A 15840-nucleotide genomic window follows, 5' to 3' on the forward strand; every position below is an offset into this window, starting at 1 on the left:
GCTTAATCAGTCCCTGCTTCAGCACAGGTGGCTCAATCAGTCCCTGCTTCAGCACAGGTGGCTCAGATGCTCTGTCTTCAACAGCTTCTGATTGAGCCACCTGGGCTGAAGCTGGGATATCCTGAAAACCAGACCTGTTTGTAGTACTTGAATCCTGAAGTTTTCTACCCCTGCAAGAGAGAGATTATAAAAAACGGCACAGCATGCAATAGGATTGCAGTTAACGAATAAAGCAGGGGGCATTCCCAAGGAGGGTTTTATCTTCAATTTACTAATGTTTAACATGACCTTGCTAAAAAAACCAAAATGGAGGCTGTGGTGTCAAACAATAAAACGTATTAACTAGATATCTAAAAAGGGTTTTACTTTATTTCAAGCTTTCATTTTGGCCAATACATTTTAAGCATTCTTCATTTTTACAAAACCAACACTAATTTACCTCTGTGACATAATTTTATATGCATCTGGGAGATGACAATCTGTGTTTTCCATCTGAAAAGGGTCAGCGTCGCATATCTTGTCATCGGTACGGCCATAGTTGGCACTTTCAATCATAATGACATCACTTCCTGGACATCGGAGGTCGATAGGATATCCTTCACACGCGAGTTCTCGCCGTACTAGACCAAATGGTAATGCCGCCCGGCTAAATGCTGGAAAAGCAAAAGAAAAACAAAATTAATTCCGAAAGGATCTTGGTTAAAAAATAATGTTAGCATTCGTAGTGGCACCAAAGAAATTAAAATAATAAAGCAGGTGGTCAACAGAAACGCGGAAATTCGCAATTCTTTGTTAATAACGTCAGTCTACTTTCTAGCATTTGCTTGACAAACTCCACGTTTCATTTAATAAAGAACAAGGTACTATTGCTTACAAAGATGCAAATTACCTGCTGTATAGCAACTCAATTTGTCACCAAAACATACGCTCAACTGGCGACAAATATGAAGAGTTTTTTTAGTACATTAAGAGGGTGGATTTTGCCGCTAAATTGGGTTGCCCGATTTTTCAGCCAATACGTTTGTAAACCAGCTTCTGTGGGAATGCACCACTAACCCCACTCACCGTTTGGGGGTGAAGGGCTGTACTGATTACGAGCAGCACCCCAGGGAACCACTGATGCACATGCAGTGTAATATGTGGGAATAATAAAATAAAAAAATGCTTACTTCTACCCTCATGTGCCCCTCATGTGTAGGGTGTGTGTTGGTACCCACCCCATCTCTATCTTCCATCTCCTTATTATACATTACTCCCCGGGGTTTCCTCTTCTGCAGTGCGTAGGGCTGGGTAAACCCCCTTGAGGACTGCACCTTTTCCAACTTGTTGTCAGTTAAACATGCTCTATTTGAAAGCGCCAGCAGTCCCGCGTAGTAACAGAATATAGGCAAGCTCGATGCGCGCACACGTGTATCAGCAATGCACATGTGTAACAGCAATTGTTTTGTTTATCAATGAAATAGGACAGTCATCAGTCATATATATATATATCAGTGGCAGAAGGCAAAGATGGTGTGTGTCAGCAAAATGATCTACAAAGTCTTAACAGGCAACTGAAAGAGAATAACGGTTACCAAAACCCATATGCTTTGCACCCCCAAAATGATCTCTTCCTCGAGACTTTATTAGCAAGCTTTTCAAGTAACAAAGCAAAATATATAAAGCATTTCAACATGCAACTGTGTAATTCAATCAGTCTCGCAACTGTGACAGATGAAGAAAGAACTAGTGGGAGACTCCAGAGACCAGAAATCAATACTGCAGCTTTGTGTCCTATATATATGTGAATACTCCCAAATAGCTGTGCTTAAAGGAACATTAACTCTTTCTGCGTTCTTCTCGGAACAAGGAACGCAGATGTTTTTGTAAATATATATATTTTTTAAATGTATTTATTTTTTTTCCAACCTCTACTCCCAGTTTTTCTGGCGAATGACCAATAAATACCACAAGGCAAGGTACAGCAACACAAGACTTACATATGTTTCTGTTCAATGAATAAGAGACGGGATAACCAGATAGGTTGTGAAACTACAGAGATGTCAAAAAAGTTGGCACTGTACAGGATTTATTCCAAGGCTTCAATGTCAAAAAGAACTTTTATTGCCGTTTGTTTGCTTGAATGCTAAAGCAGCAGCTCCAATTTTAAAAACGTAAAAATAAAAAAAAAAAAGATATATTTTATACAAGTAACAGAATATGCTAACGGAAGACACACCGGGCAACGCTGCTCTTTCTACTCTGATCTCAACACACTTTGGAACTGACACTGACCACACCTCAAAGATTTACCTTTACCCCAATGACTTAAGCAGGCGAATCAGTGATCCTGTCCTATCCCTGTAGTGTGTCAGTGTTTCCCTGTAGTGTGTCCGTGTTTCCCTGAAGTGTGTCAGTTTATGTCTTGGTTTCCTGGTTACAACTCCCCCTTACAAAAACACGCTTAACAACCTAAGAAGGTGGCCCTGTATGTGACTGAAAGCTGCAAAATGCTGCCCTCACCTCAAAAATAAAAAGTAAAGGTGTTAATTCAATCTATATAATAGAAGTTGTAAGGAGCAATTAAAAAAGAATAAATAAATTAACTACTGAACATTGCATTGCACACCTTCATACCTGCAAGCATTTCCTGGATGGATTACACCTTTAAAGGGCCAATTATAAATAAAAACGATGTAAATCAAGATAAAAACGTAGAAATGGAGTGCCTTCTTAATACCATAAGGTGAAACACAAACAATGTTAGATTAATGGGTTTCCCTACATTAGCTCACCACCCCAAAAAAAGCTTATTTTTAATTGCAAATCAAAACTATAATGAGTAGTGCTTGTGTTATGTTTAATTGCCTGAGAATATAACCCTGGCATGCATACCAGCTTTCCTGCTGTCCAAAGTACAAGGATGAATATTTCTTGCCGATTACTCAACACTTCACGAGTATTGGAACTGTGACTTTAGAGATATATATATATATAGATAGATATATAGATATATATATAAAGTGGTCGACAAATCACCAAAAAATCTACTCGCCACCTAATACCACACGTGTCCTGCTTGGACCAATAGGAGCTCGCCACGATGTTAATAGGTTTGTCAAATATATATATATATATAATATATATATATATATATATATATATAATATATATATATATATATATATATATATATATATATATATATATATATATATATATATATATATATATATGCGCTTTGGCCAGAAATCACTATTGGCTACAGAAGATTGCATTATTTCTGCTCTATTTAGCTCACGTTAGCCATGTTTGTTCACGTAAATGGATCAAACCGTGTGCTAGTTATGTTAGTTCAGGTACCAAAATAAAATAACTTGCTTAGTGCTTCAAATGTAGGGCACCGCCGCACCAGTACTGTGGGGGTATCATGCAAGATTCCCAAAAGTAGGGGATACCTTTTTAGTGACAAAATGTAGGTGCCAGACAGAAATTTTAGGTGCCCCGGCTCTGTGCGAGTGTCAGTGAGCATCCGTGTTTTACAAACACCCACAAACACCTCCCCGTGGTCACACTATGCACCTGGAACGCTATGCCTCACTGACCTGCCACCCCCATCCCCCTCCTGAATAAGCGGTGCGTCACCTGTCAGTCACTGCCACGACCGGTATCGGCGCTCGCACACGCTTTGCGCTTGCGTTGGTAAAGCATTGAGGGCGCGGTTGCTGGTCGTAGAAATGACAAGTCAGTACTACCAGCATATATTACACGCTTAAATCCAGTGGTCTGTCCAACTAGATAACCAATCCCCACAACTCCATATAAAGAAGGAGAAGGAGCGGCTCAGTGAGTAAAGACACTGCCTGGCACTGAGTTTGAAGCCGGGGAACCTGGTTCCATTCCCGGAGTCGGCTCCTTGTGACCTTGGGCAAGTCACTTTATCTCCCTGTGCCTCAGGCACCAACAACATAGATTGTAAGCTCCACGGGGCAGGGACCTGTGCCTGCAAAATGTCTCTGTAAAGCGCTACGTAAAACTAGCAGCACTATACAAGAACATATTATTATTAATAAAACACATTTCAATGTAATCACAGCATATCTTTCATTTTAAAATGACACGTTGAATATTAGAATAGTTAAAGGTCATACAATAACACCATAACATGACAATAAGTAGAACTTGCAGTCACATTTAATTGTAAATGGATCAGTGATACAGTTGTGAGAAAATTTACTTTCTAAAGTTATTTCATTGGAAATGAATTTAAGAAAAGACATTAACAATTTTAATAAGAACGCAAAAGAAAAGCACATAGTGGCTGGCACTACTAGAACAAACACACATGCTTCTATTCACAGACAGATGAATACAATTCCACTCCACACTTCAAGCGTTCCCATTACCGAGTATATAGTGCAACCCAATGTGACCTTGTGATATTTGTTATTGTTTGAAAGTAGCAATTAATCATGTAAGAATTTTGTTATATTTATTTCTCTTTTGACAAAATTCCAGTGAGCCCAAGTGGAGAACTTTATTTGTTACTATTGTAAAGCTCCTTTCTGGGATAGTCTCTGTAGCCATAACAATGGTATTCAAATTTGGAAGGGGCAGACCTTATGGAAATCCCTTCCTCTAATTAAATCAGAGAATGAGAGTTTGAAGTGGTAAATAATAAATCACAAAGAATCCTCAATCTTGTAGTCATGGAAACCGGTGTGCCTCTGCCATAATTGCTGTGAACCCCCACCTTGCCCTTTTTGACACAAAGCCTGATCGTGCATTCTGGTCAGAGACTGAGAAAATAGCTTTTCTATTCCTCTCAGGCAATCATGTAACATGCATTGAGCTTGAGTGAGCAGGACCATGCTACCACACAAATGCTTCATTCAAGGCCATCCTTTTTGTATCTGCAGACAGTAATTAACTAGTAAGCTCCAGTATATTCACATCAGCCCCTCTGTTGGAATCAGAGTTGAGCGGTGGGTCTCAGCGGTGGTGTTTACTAAAAAGGTTGTTCTAATTCATTGAAGAAATGAAATCCGTAGACTTCACTTCCCCCCCCACTCCCTTTGTAATGGCCTCAAAATATTAATTATTTTTAAATGACCTACACCAAATTACTCATCCCCACCCTCCCCAATCAGAGGAGATATAGATATATAAAATTACACACACTTTGATTTATTATATTTGGGGACGAAAGCATATTAAACACCACCCACCATATATGGTTATAGGACTATGCGAGCCGTAGATTGTAAAACCCTGCCGACTATATCGGAGGTGCATGTATACTAGGAGTTGTGCTTAGGCATATCCCACTCCAACAATGACAATTATTCTGGAAAGATAAGACAAGACTTCTTGTGTTTTTGTTTTTATTATGTAATCCTAAAATGTAGATACATAAACACTGAAATCTGTAAAGGAACCATATTAATATAGTCACAGGAGACCAGTACTTTTACATCGAAACCACCGGGATCACTAGCACCAGATGGGACAAGGTTGTTGAATAAGATTAGGTTTATTGTGGCATGCCAGCAGACAAAGAAAGATGCACAAAACAAGATACAATACCAACTGGGGGCCTGGGAGTAGACTCTAGCCTTGCTAGGTGCAGGGGCCTGCTTCAAGAAGGCTTGCCCTGTTCGCTTCTTGTCAAGGATATCAGAGAGTTGATCAAACAGCAGCCTCTCTGACATATCTCCAGCTGGTCATAGTCAAGATCCAAACTCCTTCACAGAATGTCTCACAGATAGTATAGTGCTCTGATCAGCACGGATTGAGTTGGTGCCAGAAAAGCCAGAGGAGGGGCGTGCTAAGGCACTCAAGACCTCCAACTGGGTAGGAGCCTCAGAATCTGGGCAGTACAATGCTCTTACTCCCAGATATGATCAGCAGCCTTTCACCTCTCCCCAGGAGTCCTGACACCTAGCTGTCCCAACCCTGGTTTTAATCCTATCATTTCTATGGGAAGCATCAACTAAGTGGATTGCTGAGTCTTTCTCCATAGAAATCTCATTTACTTTCTTGCAGGGCTTACACCCAAAGCACATTACGGTGATTTACACACAGAGTTCTCCTCACTAGAACATTTAGAAACTTTAACCCACAACAGTTTCTGGCAGACCTTACCAACTGCCCTACGTACAGAATCAACTTAATTCCCGACCCCGATTCTATGCTCGACTATTTCCAATCAGAGTTCTTAAAATTCTGATACCCATGCTCCACTACGTAGAATAAGGGTACGGGGGCCCACCTTCCATGGTTACAACTGACCTTATAGCACTCTACCAGTTCATGGATGCCTTGTGGAATAGCTACAAAGTAACTAGTATTACCAAGGATCTCAAATCACTACAGATGCCTGCGGAACATGTGCACACGGCAAACAAGACATGCAAAAGCACAATATTACTCTGACAACCTCCTCCAGCATACATAAAACCCAGATAACTTCTGGAAGGATATCAACAACACATTCCAGCCTCCTAACCATCAACAACGAAGTAATATCACTATGGGCATATTACTCTGACAAACCCCACTGACATTGCAAATGCATTCAATGACTACTTGTGGGGTGTGCTACTAACTTATTAGCAAAACGCAACCCAAACCACAAACCTGAATCTCATCCTGGGAGTACCTATACAGCGCCACACCCTCCCAACACTGCCCACAATTTTCAATTTGGCCCAGTATCCGAAGAGGAGATTACACAAGCGCTCCTCAAATTAAAACCAAGCACCCAGTGTGGACCTGACTTACTACAATCTAAGTTCCTAAGACTTGGTGCCCTAGCCATTGCCAACCCAATTGCTTCCATAATCAACTCTATTCTGTCTGCAGCCCATATCACTAAGACCTGGAAAACTGCCAGAGTTGTCCCAATCTTCAAAAGTGGGGACAAAAACACGGTTTCAACTACAGGCCAATCCAAAGTCATGTAAAAATGTGTTCACTCCCAATTAAGCGATTACTATACCAAGACAAATTTCCCTTGCCAATTCCAATCTGGCTTTCGTTCCAAACACGCCACCATAACTACGCTGCTAAAAGTTTGCAATGAAATCCAGTGTGGAATGGAACAGGAAAAACTCACTGGTGCAGTATTCCTAGATTTTGCAAAGGCTTTTGCTACGGTTGATCATGCTATCATGCTCAACAAACTCCAGTGCTCTGGAATAGGGAAGCATGCTTTAAACTGGTTTCAGTCCTACCTATCAGGTAGATCCCAGCATGTGTCCATTTCAGGCTCTAACTCCAATCCCCTTGATATCACATGAGGCGTCCCGCAAGACTGTTCTGGGGCCCCTACTCTTCTCAGTGTTCATCAATGATCTTCCCACAGCTTGTAAGGAAGCTTCAATACACATGTATGCAGATGACACAATCCTATATGCACACAGCCATAGCCTCTCCGACCTAGAACACATACTTCAGTCTGACTTTTTGAGACTCGAAAACTGGATTTCCCAAAACAAACTGTTTTTAAACACTGCCAAGACTAACAATGGTAGTTGTAATCAAGACTAAATTTTTAAAGCTTCCAGTGACTGAGCTCCAGATGAGAACCAACGCTACCACCACCCTAACTCCTGTTACTAGTTTTAAATACCTGGGCATATGGTTTGACTCCCACTTAACATTCGGAATGCACATTGATACCCTGACATCCAAAACCTATGCCAAACTAGGTGTACTTTAAAGGAACAAATCCTCCCTAAGCTTGCTGGTCAGAAAGCGTATCGCACAGCAGATGCTAATGCCAATTATCGACTATGGAGAGACAGTATACGGCTCAGTACCCCAAACCCACCTTAAACTTGACACCCTCTACAATTCAATATGCCGTTTTGTTCTCCAATACAACTACAACACACATCACTGCGAAATGCTCAAAGCACTAGATAGGTCATCACTTGAATCTGGGTGCAAAGTTCACCTTTCCTGTCTTGCCTTCAAATACTTTCTGGGCAAGCTACCCATCTATCTGAACAAGCTCCTCAACCCTACCACACGCAGCACTTATCTGAGATCTGACTTCAAAAGACTGTTCATGGTCCCACGGTTCAACAAAGTATCCGGCCGCTCCTCCTCTTACGGTGCACCCCAAAACTGGAACAACCTACCGGAGACTCACAGCCACCACCAGTTTAAGTTCTTTCAAAACCAAAGCAGTCTCACATTTTAATCTGGTCTGTAACTGTTACATAAGAATATAATATATATTACTAGCTGAGAGACCCGGCGTTGCCCATGAGTTAAATTTCCCACTAGGAAAGGGGGGGGGAGAGGGGGGGGAAAAGGGAGGGGGTCAGTGGACAGGAGGAGGGGGTCAGTGGACAGGAGGAGGGGGGAACAGTGGAGGGGGGGACAGTGGACAGGAGGGTGGGGGAGCAGTGGACAGGAGGGGGAGACAGTGGACAGGAGGGGGGGAGACAGTGGACAGGAGGGGGGGGAGACAGTGGACAGGAGGGGGGGGAGACAGTGGACAGGAGGGGGGAGACAGTGGACAGGAGGGGACGGAGCCAGTGGACAGGAGGGGACAGTGGACAGGAGGGGACAGTGGACAGGAGGGGACGGGACAGTGGACAGGAGGGGACGGGACAGTGGACAGGAGGGGACGGGACAGTGGATAGGAGGGAACGGGACAGTGGACAGGAGGGGACGGGACAGTGGACAGGAGGGGACGGGACAGTGGACAGGAGGGGACGGGACAGTGGACAGGAGGGGACGGGGACAGGGGACAGTGGACAGGAGGGGACGGGGACAGTGGACAGGAGGGGACGGGACAGTGGACAGGAGGGGACAGGACAGTGGACAGGAGGGGACGGGACAGTGGACAGGAGGGGACGGGACAGTGGACAGGAGGGGACGGGACAGTGGACAGGAGGGGACGGGACAGTGGACAGGAGGGGACGGGGACAGGGGACAGTGGACAGGAGGGGACGGGGACAGTGGACAGGAGGGGACGGGGACAGTGGACAGGAGGGGACGGGACAGTGGACAGGAGGGGGACGGGGACAGTGGACAAGAGGGGACGGGACAGTGGACAGGAGGGGACGGGACAGTGGACAGGAGGGGACGGGACAGTGGACAGGAGGGCGACGGGACAGTGGACAGGAGGGGACGGGACGACAGTGGACAGGAGGGGGAGGGGACGACAATGGACAGGAGGGGACGGGACGACAGTGGACAGGAGGGGGACGGGACAGTGGACAGGAGTGGACGGGGCAGTGGACAGGAGTGAACGGGACGACAGTGGACAGGAGTGGATAGTGGACAGGAGGGGACAGTGGACAGGAGGGGGGGTGAAAGTGGACAGGAGGGGGGGGTGAAAGTGGACAGGAGGGGGGGTGAAAGTGGACAGGAGGGGGGGGACAGTGGACAGGATGGGGGGACAGTCGACAGGAGGGGGGGCAGTGGACAGGAGGGGGGGGTGGGTTGCTTAAAATTTCCGGGTCCCTCCTCTCCACTCCCCCTGTATGTTTCTCGGCTCCCCCCTCTCTCTACGCTCCTGACCCCCCCCCCCCCCCCCGTAGCTCCGGTCCCCACTCTACAGTGCCTGACACACACAGTGTCCCACACAGTGTCACACACACACACACAGTGTCAAACACACACACACAGTGTCTCACACACACACACACACAGTGTCACACACACACAGTGTCACACACACACACACACACACACACACACACACACACACACACACACAGTGTCACACACACACACACAGTGTCACACAGTGTCATGTCACACACACACACACACACACAGTGTCACACACACACACACACACAGTGTCACACACACACACACACACACAGTGTCACACACAGTGTCACACACACACACACAGTGTCACACACACACAGTGTCACACACACACAGTGTCACACACACACAGTGTCACACACACACAGTGTCACACACACACAGTGTCACACACACACAGTGTCACACACACACACACACACACACACACACACACACACACAGTGACACACACACACACACACGTCACCTCTCGTTCCGGCCGCCGTCATCTTAGTTACTCCGCGAGGGAGGAAGGGGGTCCTTCCGGCCACCGCCATCTTAGGTGCCGCGTGTCAGCTGACTGTCCCCCCGCCGGGGAGGGGAGGAGGTGAGTGGAGCATTGGGCAGGGAGGGAGGTGAGTGGAGCATCGGGGGGGAGGTGAGTGGAGCATTGGGGGGGAGGTGAGTGGAGCATCGGGGGGAGGTGAGTGGAGCATCGGGGGGGGGAGGTGAGAGGAGCATCGGGGGGGGGAGGTGAGAGGAGCATCGGGGGGAGGTGAGTGGAGCATCGGGGGGGGAGGTGAGTGGAGCATCAGGGGGGGAGGGGAGTGGAGCATCGGGGGGGTAGTTGAGCGGAGCACCGGGGGGGAGCTGAGCGGGGAGCTGAGCGGAGCACCGGGGGGGGAGCTGAGCGGAGCACCGGGGGGAGCGGAGCACCGGGGGGGAGCCGAGTGGAGCACCGGGGGGGAGCTCAGCGGAGCACCGGGGGGAGGTGAGTGTGATGGGGGGTGGGAGAGGACACATGTATACCCTGTTCACTTATGTAACTGTATTTGTAACCATGTATTATTTGTCATTTTAACTATGCCCAGGACATACCTGAAAACGAGAGGTAACTCTCACTCTTACTTCCTGGTAAAACATTTTATAAATAAATAAAAATCACACCATAAGACAATGCCGGCTTTCTAAACTGGTGGTAGGATTGTCACAGGGAACAAATTTGAAATACATTCTTACAGACATAGGTTGTTACATTTACACATTCCCTGTTCTTCCCCAGATATTAAAGAACATTGGGCCAAAATAAGCCTTACATAGGTGGCCAAATTACATGGATTTAGGGGTAGGTAGCAAGGCTTCATCCCAGTTTTGTGATGACAGATACCCCTACCATCAAAATAGTCTACAAGTTTTAACATTTACATCACATGATGGGCATTAACGACGTATATTTACGGGTAGTAGAGATGGGTACATATGTGGAAATTTGATTTATATGTTTATTTTGAATTGCTGAAAAAAATTTAAGATTCACAAATGTCAGAAAGTTTTAATTTATTTTTTTAAAGTTTTTTTTATTATTGTTTTTTCAGAATTTGCTTGAACTTTCAATTTAAAACCAACAGCTTTTTAAACAAAAAAGTTTAAAAAAAACTAAAAAAAACTGGAAATTTACAGCCCACGGTAGCACTTAAAGGTTTAACATGGTAAGCCATGTCTGAGAAATGGTTAGTTATGTATTCGAGTACAAAGGCATAAGCATATGATCATTTATGACACTAAACAACGGAAAAAGGTAGCGCTAATAAAATAACCTGGTAATGGCCAGCAGCCTAGGATATAACTCTGACACCCGAGGTCAGATATGAAAGGGAAGGAATATGTTATATCTATGGCGCTTGGCCCCAAGTCACACCAAACAAAAGGATATAAAGCAGCCAGATGGAAGTAGATGTCCACTAGAGCCCTCCTCATGTAGGCGGTCAAATCATGTAAAAAATTTAAAAACATAGTGTAATACAGTAAATAACATTGACAAAAAAAACAGTGACACCACTAACAAACACTTAAAACTAAAAAATGCTGAGACAAACAGATGACTGAAAAGTAAAAAAAAGGCATTTAATATAATAACTGATAGTTCAGTACAACTAAAAACACACAATGTGAGAAGTCCCTATGGTATCCTGTAGCTAGCTGAAATGCCCGCTTACCGGAGCCCAGCTGGTATCAGGCAGAGGAAAATTAGAGAGTATCCCCTCTCATGCGACACCGGTGTAGCTCCTACCAGTCTCCTAGGCGTCTGCCACGTGTGATCGACTGGCTGCCGGGGAGTCAGTAGATGTAGCAGCTATCCAAGCTTCACAGGGGCAGAGTAAGCGGTTTAGGCTCCTTCCCTCTGTCCTCCGTGGTGTAGACATGCGCAGAAGCGCTTGGCGTCAGAAGAAATACACCGCAATAGCACCAGCTCCTCGCGGTGAAGTGGGGAGCTAATGGCGGCAAATTCAAAAGTGCTCCGGTGAGGGAGCTACACAGCACGGCTTGCGGGAAATAGATACGCTGTTTGGAACGCACAGTGATACCTGGGACCACCCTACGCGTTTCGGAAGACTGCGCTTCCTTCCTCAGGGGTCAAAAAAGTAGTGCACTACTCCCCGGCAGCCAGACGATCACATGTGGCAGACGGGTAGGAGCTACACCGGTGTCGCATGAGAGGGGATACTCTCTAATTATCCTCTGTCTGATACCAGCTGGGCTCCGGTAAGCGGGCATTTCAGCTAGCTACAGGATACCATAGGGACTTCTCACATTGTGTGTTTTTAGTTGTACTGAACTATCAGTTATTATATTAAATGCCTTTTTTTTAACTTTTCAGTCATCTGTTTGTCTCAGCATTTGTCAGTTTTAAGTGTTTGTTAGTGGTGTCACTGTTTTTGTCAATGTTATTTACTGTATTACACTATGTTTGTTTTTACATTTTTTACATGATTTGACCGCCTACACGAGGAGGGCTCTAGTGGACATCTACTTCCATCTGGTTGCTTTATATCCTTTTGTTTGGTGTGACTTGGGGCCTAGCGCCATAGATATAACATATTCCTTCCCATATGATCATTTATGGATATCAAATTAGTTGTAATTCAATTAAGACTCATTTTAACATCCTTTACACTGATTTAGTATAATGCTGTAAATTCGTTAAAATATACAAGTTGTTAATTTAAGATAGACACATTGCAACATCTCTGCACTATAATTTTTATTTCTCTTTTATTCCCTGACAAACCAGTTGGAAAGTCACCATCTGCTACTTTGATCGTACCATCCAAGCAAATTAATGAACAAAATACTGTATACTTTTTTCTATTAACATGGGCTACACTGAAATGACTCATTTTAGAAAACAAAATCCAGGGTGACTGAAAAATAAGTTACTAAAAGTTAATGTTAAACCTACTGCCATAAAAAGGTAATGTATTTCACATGTGTATTAAGCAAAAGAACATTCTAAGAAATATTTAAATTAGAACTTTTCTCCCAGGGCCAAAATTAATTGTGTGTGACATTTTTACAAACTGTAGGCCTACATAAATTATTCATTTAAAGTATCTGATATTAAGTTGACAAGCATGTGACAATCATTTATGCTTAAAAATAAATACTTTTTTTAAATGACACACACACACACACACACACACACACACACACACACACACACACACACACACACACAGAGAGACACAGAGAGAGACAGACACACAGAAACAGACACACACACACACACAGAGACAGACACAGAGAGAGACAGACACACAGAGACAGACACACAGAGACAGACACACAGAGACAGACACACAGAGACAGACACACAGAGACAGACACACAAAGACAGACACACAGAGACAGACACACAGAGACAGACACACAGAGACAGACACACAGAGACAGACACAGAAACAGAGAGACACAGACAGACACAGAAACAGAGAGACAGAGACAGACACAGAAACAGAGAGACACAGACACAGACACACAATTGTTTTTTTTTTTTTTGCTGAGCTTGGTTTAGGAAAGCGGATCCCACTGCTCCTAGTGTCTGTAAAACCCCATTAAATGTGACTTTGACTTGTTTGTTCTGACAGGAGCATGGAAATGACCCCGTGGTCACTGCGCTGCCTTGCATTATTGTACACCGTGTTTGACACGGTTACTTGCTGTGGGGATTTGTGGGAGAAAAAAAAAAGTTTGCAGCCGACAGTATTAGGAAAACCATAAGAAACTCAATGTAACTGGTCTCGTCATAATATTGTTCACAAAGAACTAGAACTAGTGTGACTGCTCGTACAGTACGCTTGTCTCACGTGTGACTGAATCACCCTATACATCCTGTAAAAGAAAGTTTTGTTTTTTCATACAACCTTTTGTTTCAATTGGTTTTTATAAATACAATATAAAGCATGGATTTAATTGCAAAACCGGATTACTGAATGTCTACAATACTTTGCCTTAAATCGGATTTTAATTCATTCATGTTTGGAAGGTATATTACACAGACTATTTTAAAACTAAAGAACATGTTTGAATATTAAAGGGCTACAGAGTACAGATTAAAACAAAAAACCTCAATAAATAATCACATTGTGTTCCCTTAATCTAAGCAGAATGCTTTTCTTTATTATCTATTGTGACGTTTATTTTATTGTTCATATCATTTGCAAGGGGTTTACTTCTTCCAGTTGGTAGAAAGATACGATATAAACCGGTTTACTTGAGTACACAGCAGCAAACAAGCCAAATCAGCACAGAAAGTAACACTTTGGAACAGGAATCAAGCAGTACAACTTTAAAGCAAATACTTGAATTAAAAATTGCAAAAAAATAAATAGCAATTTATATAACTTGTACTTCACCATTTTTTAAACCACTTGATTGTCAAAATGTATGTAATAAATTGCACTTGCTAATGCCTTCAACAAATCTGTATTAAAAAATATCAGCAAATCTTTCCTGAAAGATCTGTGACAAATCCTCGAACCATAAAAGACAGTTCCCCTAACCATTTCTTAATAGGTCAACTCCATTTTTACTACGGTTCGTCTAACTGAAGGCTTTTCAGGAAAAAAAAGTTACCAGAAAACTTTGATAAACCGTCAAGACAATTTCACACGTTCGTTTATAAAAAAAAAATCTAATCGCAGTACGGCATTGACTATTCAGTTAAACTCCACTTTTATTGTCAAGCATTACAAAGCCTATAGTGTTCAGTGAGACGTTTTATATTGTGGGAATACTAACTGAATCATATTATCCAGCATACACATATAAAAAGGGGCTAATGGTAATTCTTTATGACAGGCCTTGCTTTCATTTGGTGCACATTGAACACACACTAGTATGTCACTGTGGGAGCACAGGAAGGAGGTTTCTTCTACGTTTGTATTCAAAGGCAAGTAAATTACTCAAACTCATTTACATCTTTCCATCTTATATACCACAAGTTGACAGCAGGAGGTCCATCAATACCATTTGGAAAACGTTTGCTTAACAAGCTTTGCATTATTGAAAAAAAGATTTTCTAGTGAAACAGATAGAATGGAGTAAGTTATATGTACAATATGAAGACAATGCAACATTGTCTGCCCAATAAGTGGCTCGTTTAGGCAAAGCAAATAAGTGTTTTAGTAAAAGCAACCTAAAATGCACACTGGATTGGAGGAGCCCTCATGCAAAATATCCTCCTGTGATAATGTCCATCAATACAAAGTCCATGGGTGGTGGGTGGGTGCTCCTTCAGTGTTAGGAAGTGAGGGGGGATTAGTGCGGTAATGACCTGTGCCACACCCTTGTACCCGAGTGCAAGCACTTCACTTGTGAGCGAGACCAGCTATTTTATTTATGAATACATTGATCTGCACCATATTGTGGTGGTCTGTGCTTTCACAATCCCCTTTCGTTCTTAACCACAAAAGTATTTCAGTCCATCGCTGGTATGATCGGCCAGTAAACTGACAGAATAAGGCGTTTCCAAAATATCAGTTTCCTCTTTTCTCCAGACATACTGGACACACTTCTCAGAAATCCCATTTAATGAAATGGGGGGGGGGGGGGGGGAACACAAGGACAATTTGGAGCTGGGATTAAAATCTATTTCATGAGACCATAACTTTAAAAAACACCAACTGCTGAAAGAGGAGACTAGTAAAATCCACAATGAAATCCTGTGTAAGATTAAAGATTTGCACCAAGTCCCCTGCTTGGTGTCTAACGTAAATCAAGATAACTCCTAATTAAAATAGC

General features: G+C 43.4%; 1 protein-coding gene across 42 annotated transcripts in view; it reads right to left on the reverse strand.

Moving 5' to 3' along the window:
- The window catches only part of ADGRL2 (adhesion G protein-coupled receptor L2), a 141318-nt gene that overhangs the window by 66018 nt on the left and 59460 nt on the right, over positions 1–15840 (reverse strand). For all 42 annotated transcript variants that reach the window (XM_075615683.1, XM_075615684.1, XM_075615681.1 and 39 more), the window contains exon 3: positions 440–653. In XM_075615683.1, the coding sequence (XP_075471798.1) occupies positions 440–653 (214 nt within the window). The remainder of the gene's footprint in view (positions 1–439; positions 654–15840) is intronic.

This window comes from Ascaphus truei, chromosome 10, assembly GCF_040206685.1.
Source record: "Ascaphus truei isolate aAscTru1 chromosome 10, aAscTru1.hap1, whole genome shotgun sequence".
Classification (NCBI taxonomy): Eukaryota; Metazoa; Chordata; class Amphibia; order Anura; family Ascaphidae; genus Ascaphus; species Ascaphus truei.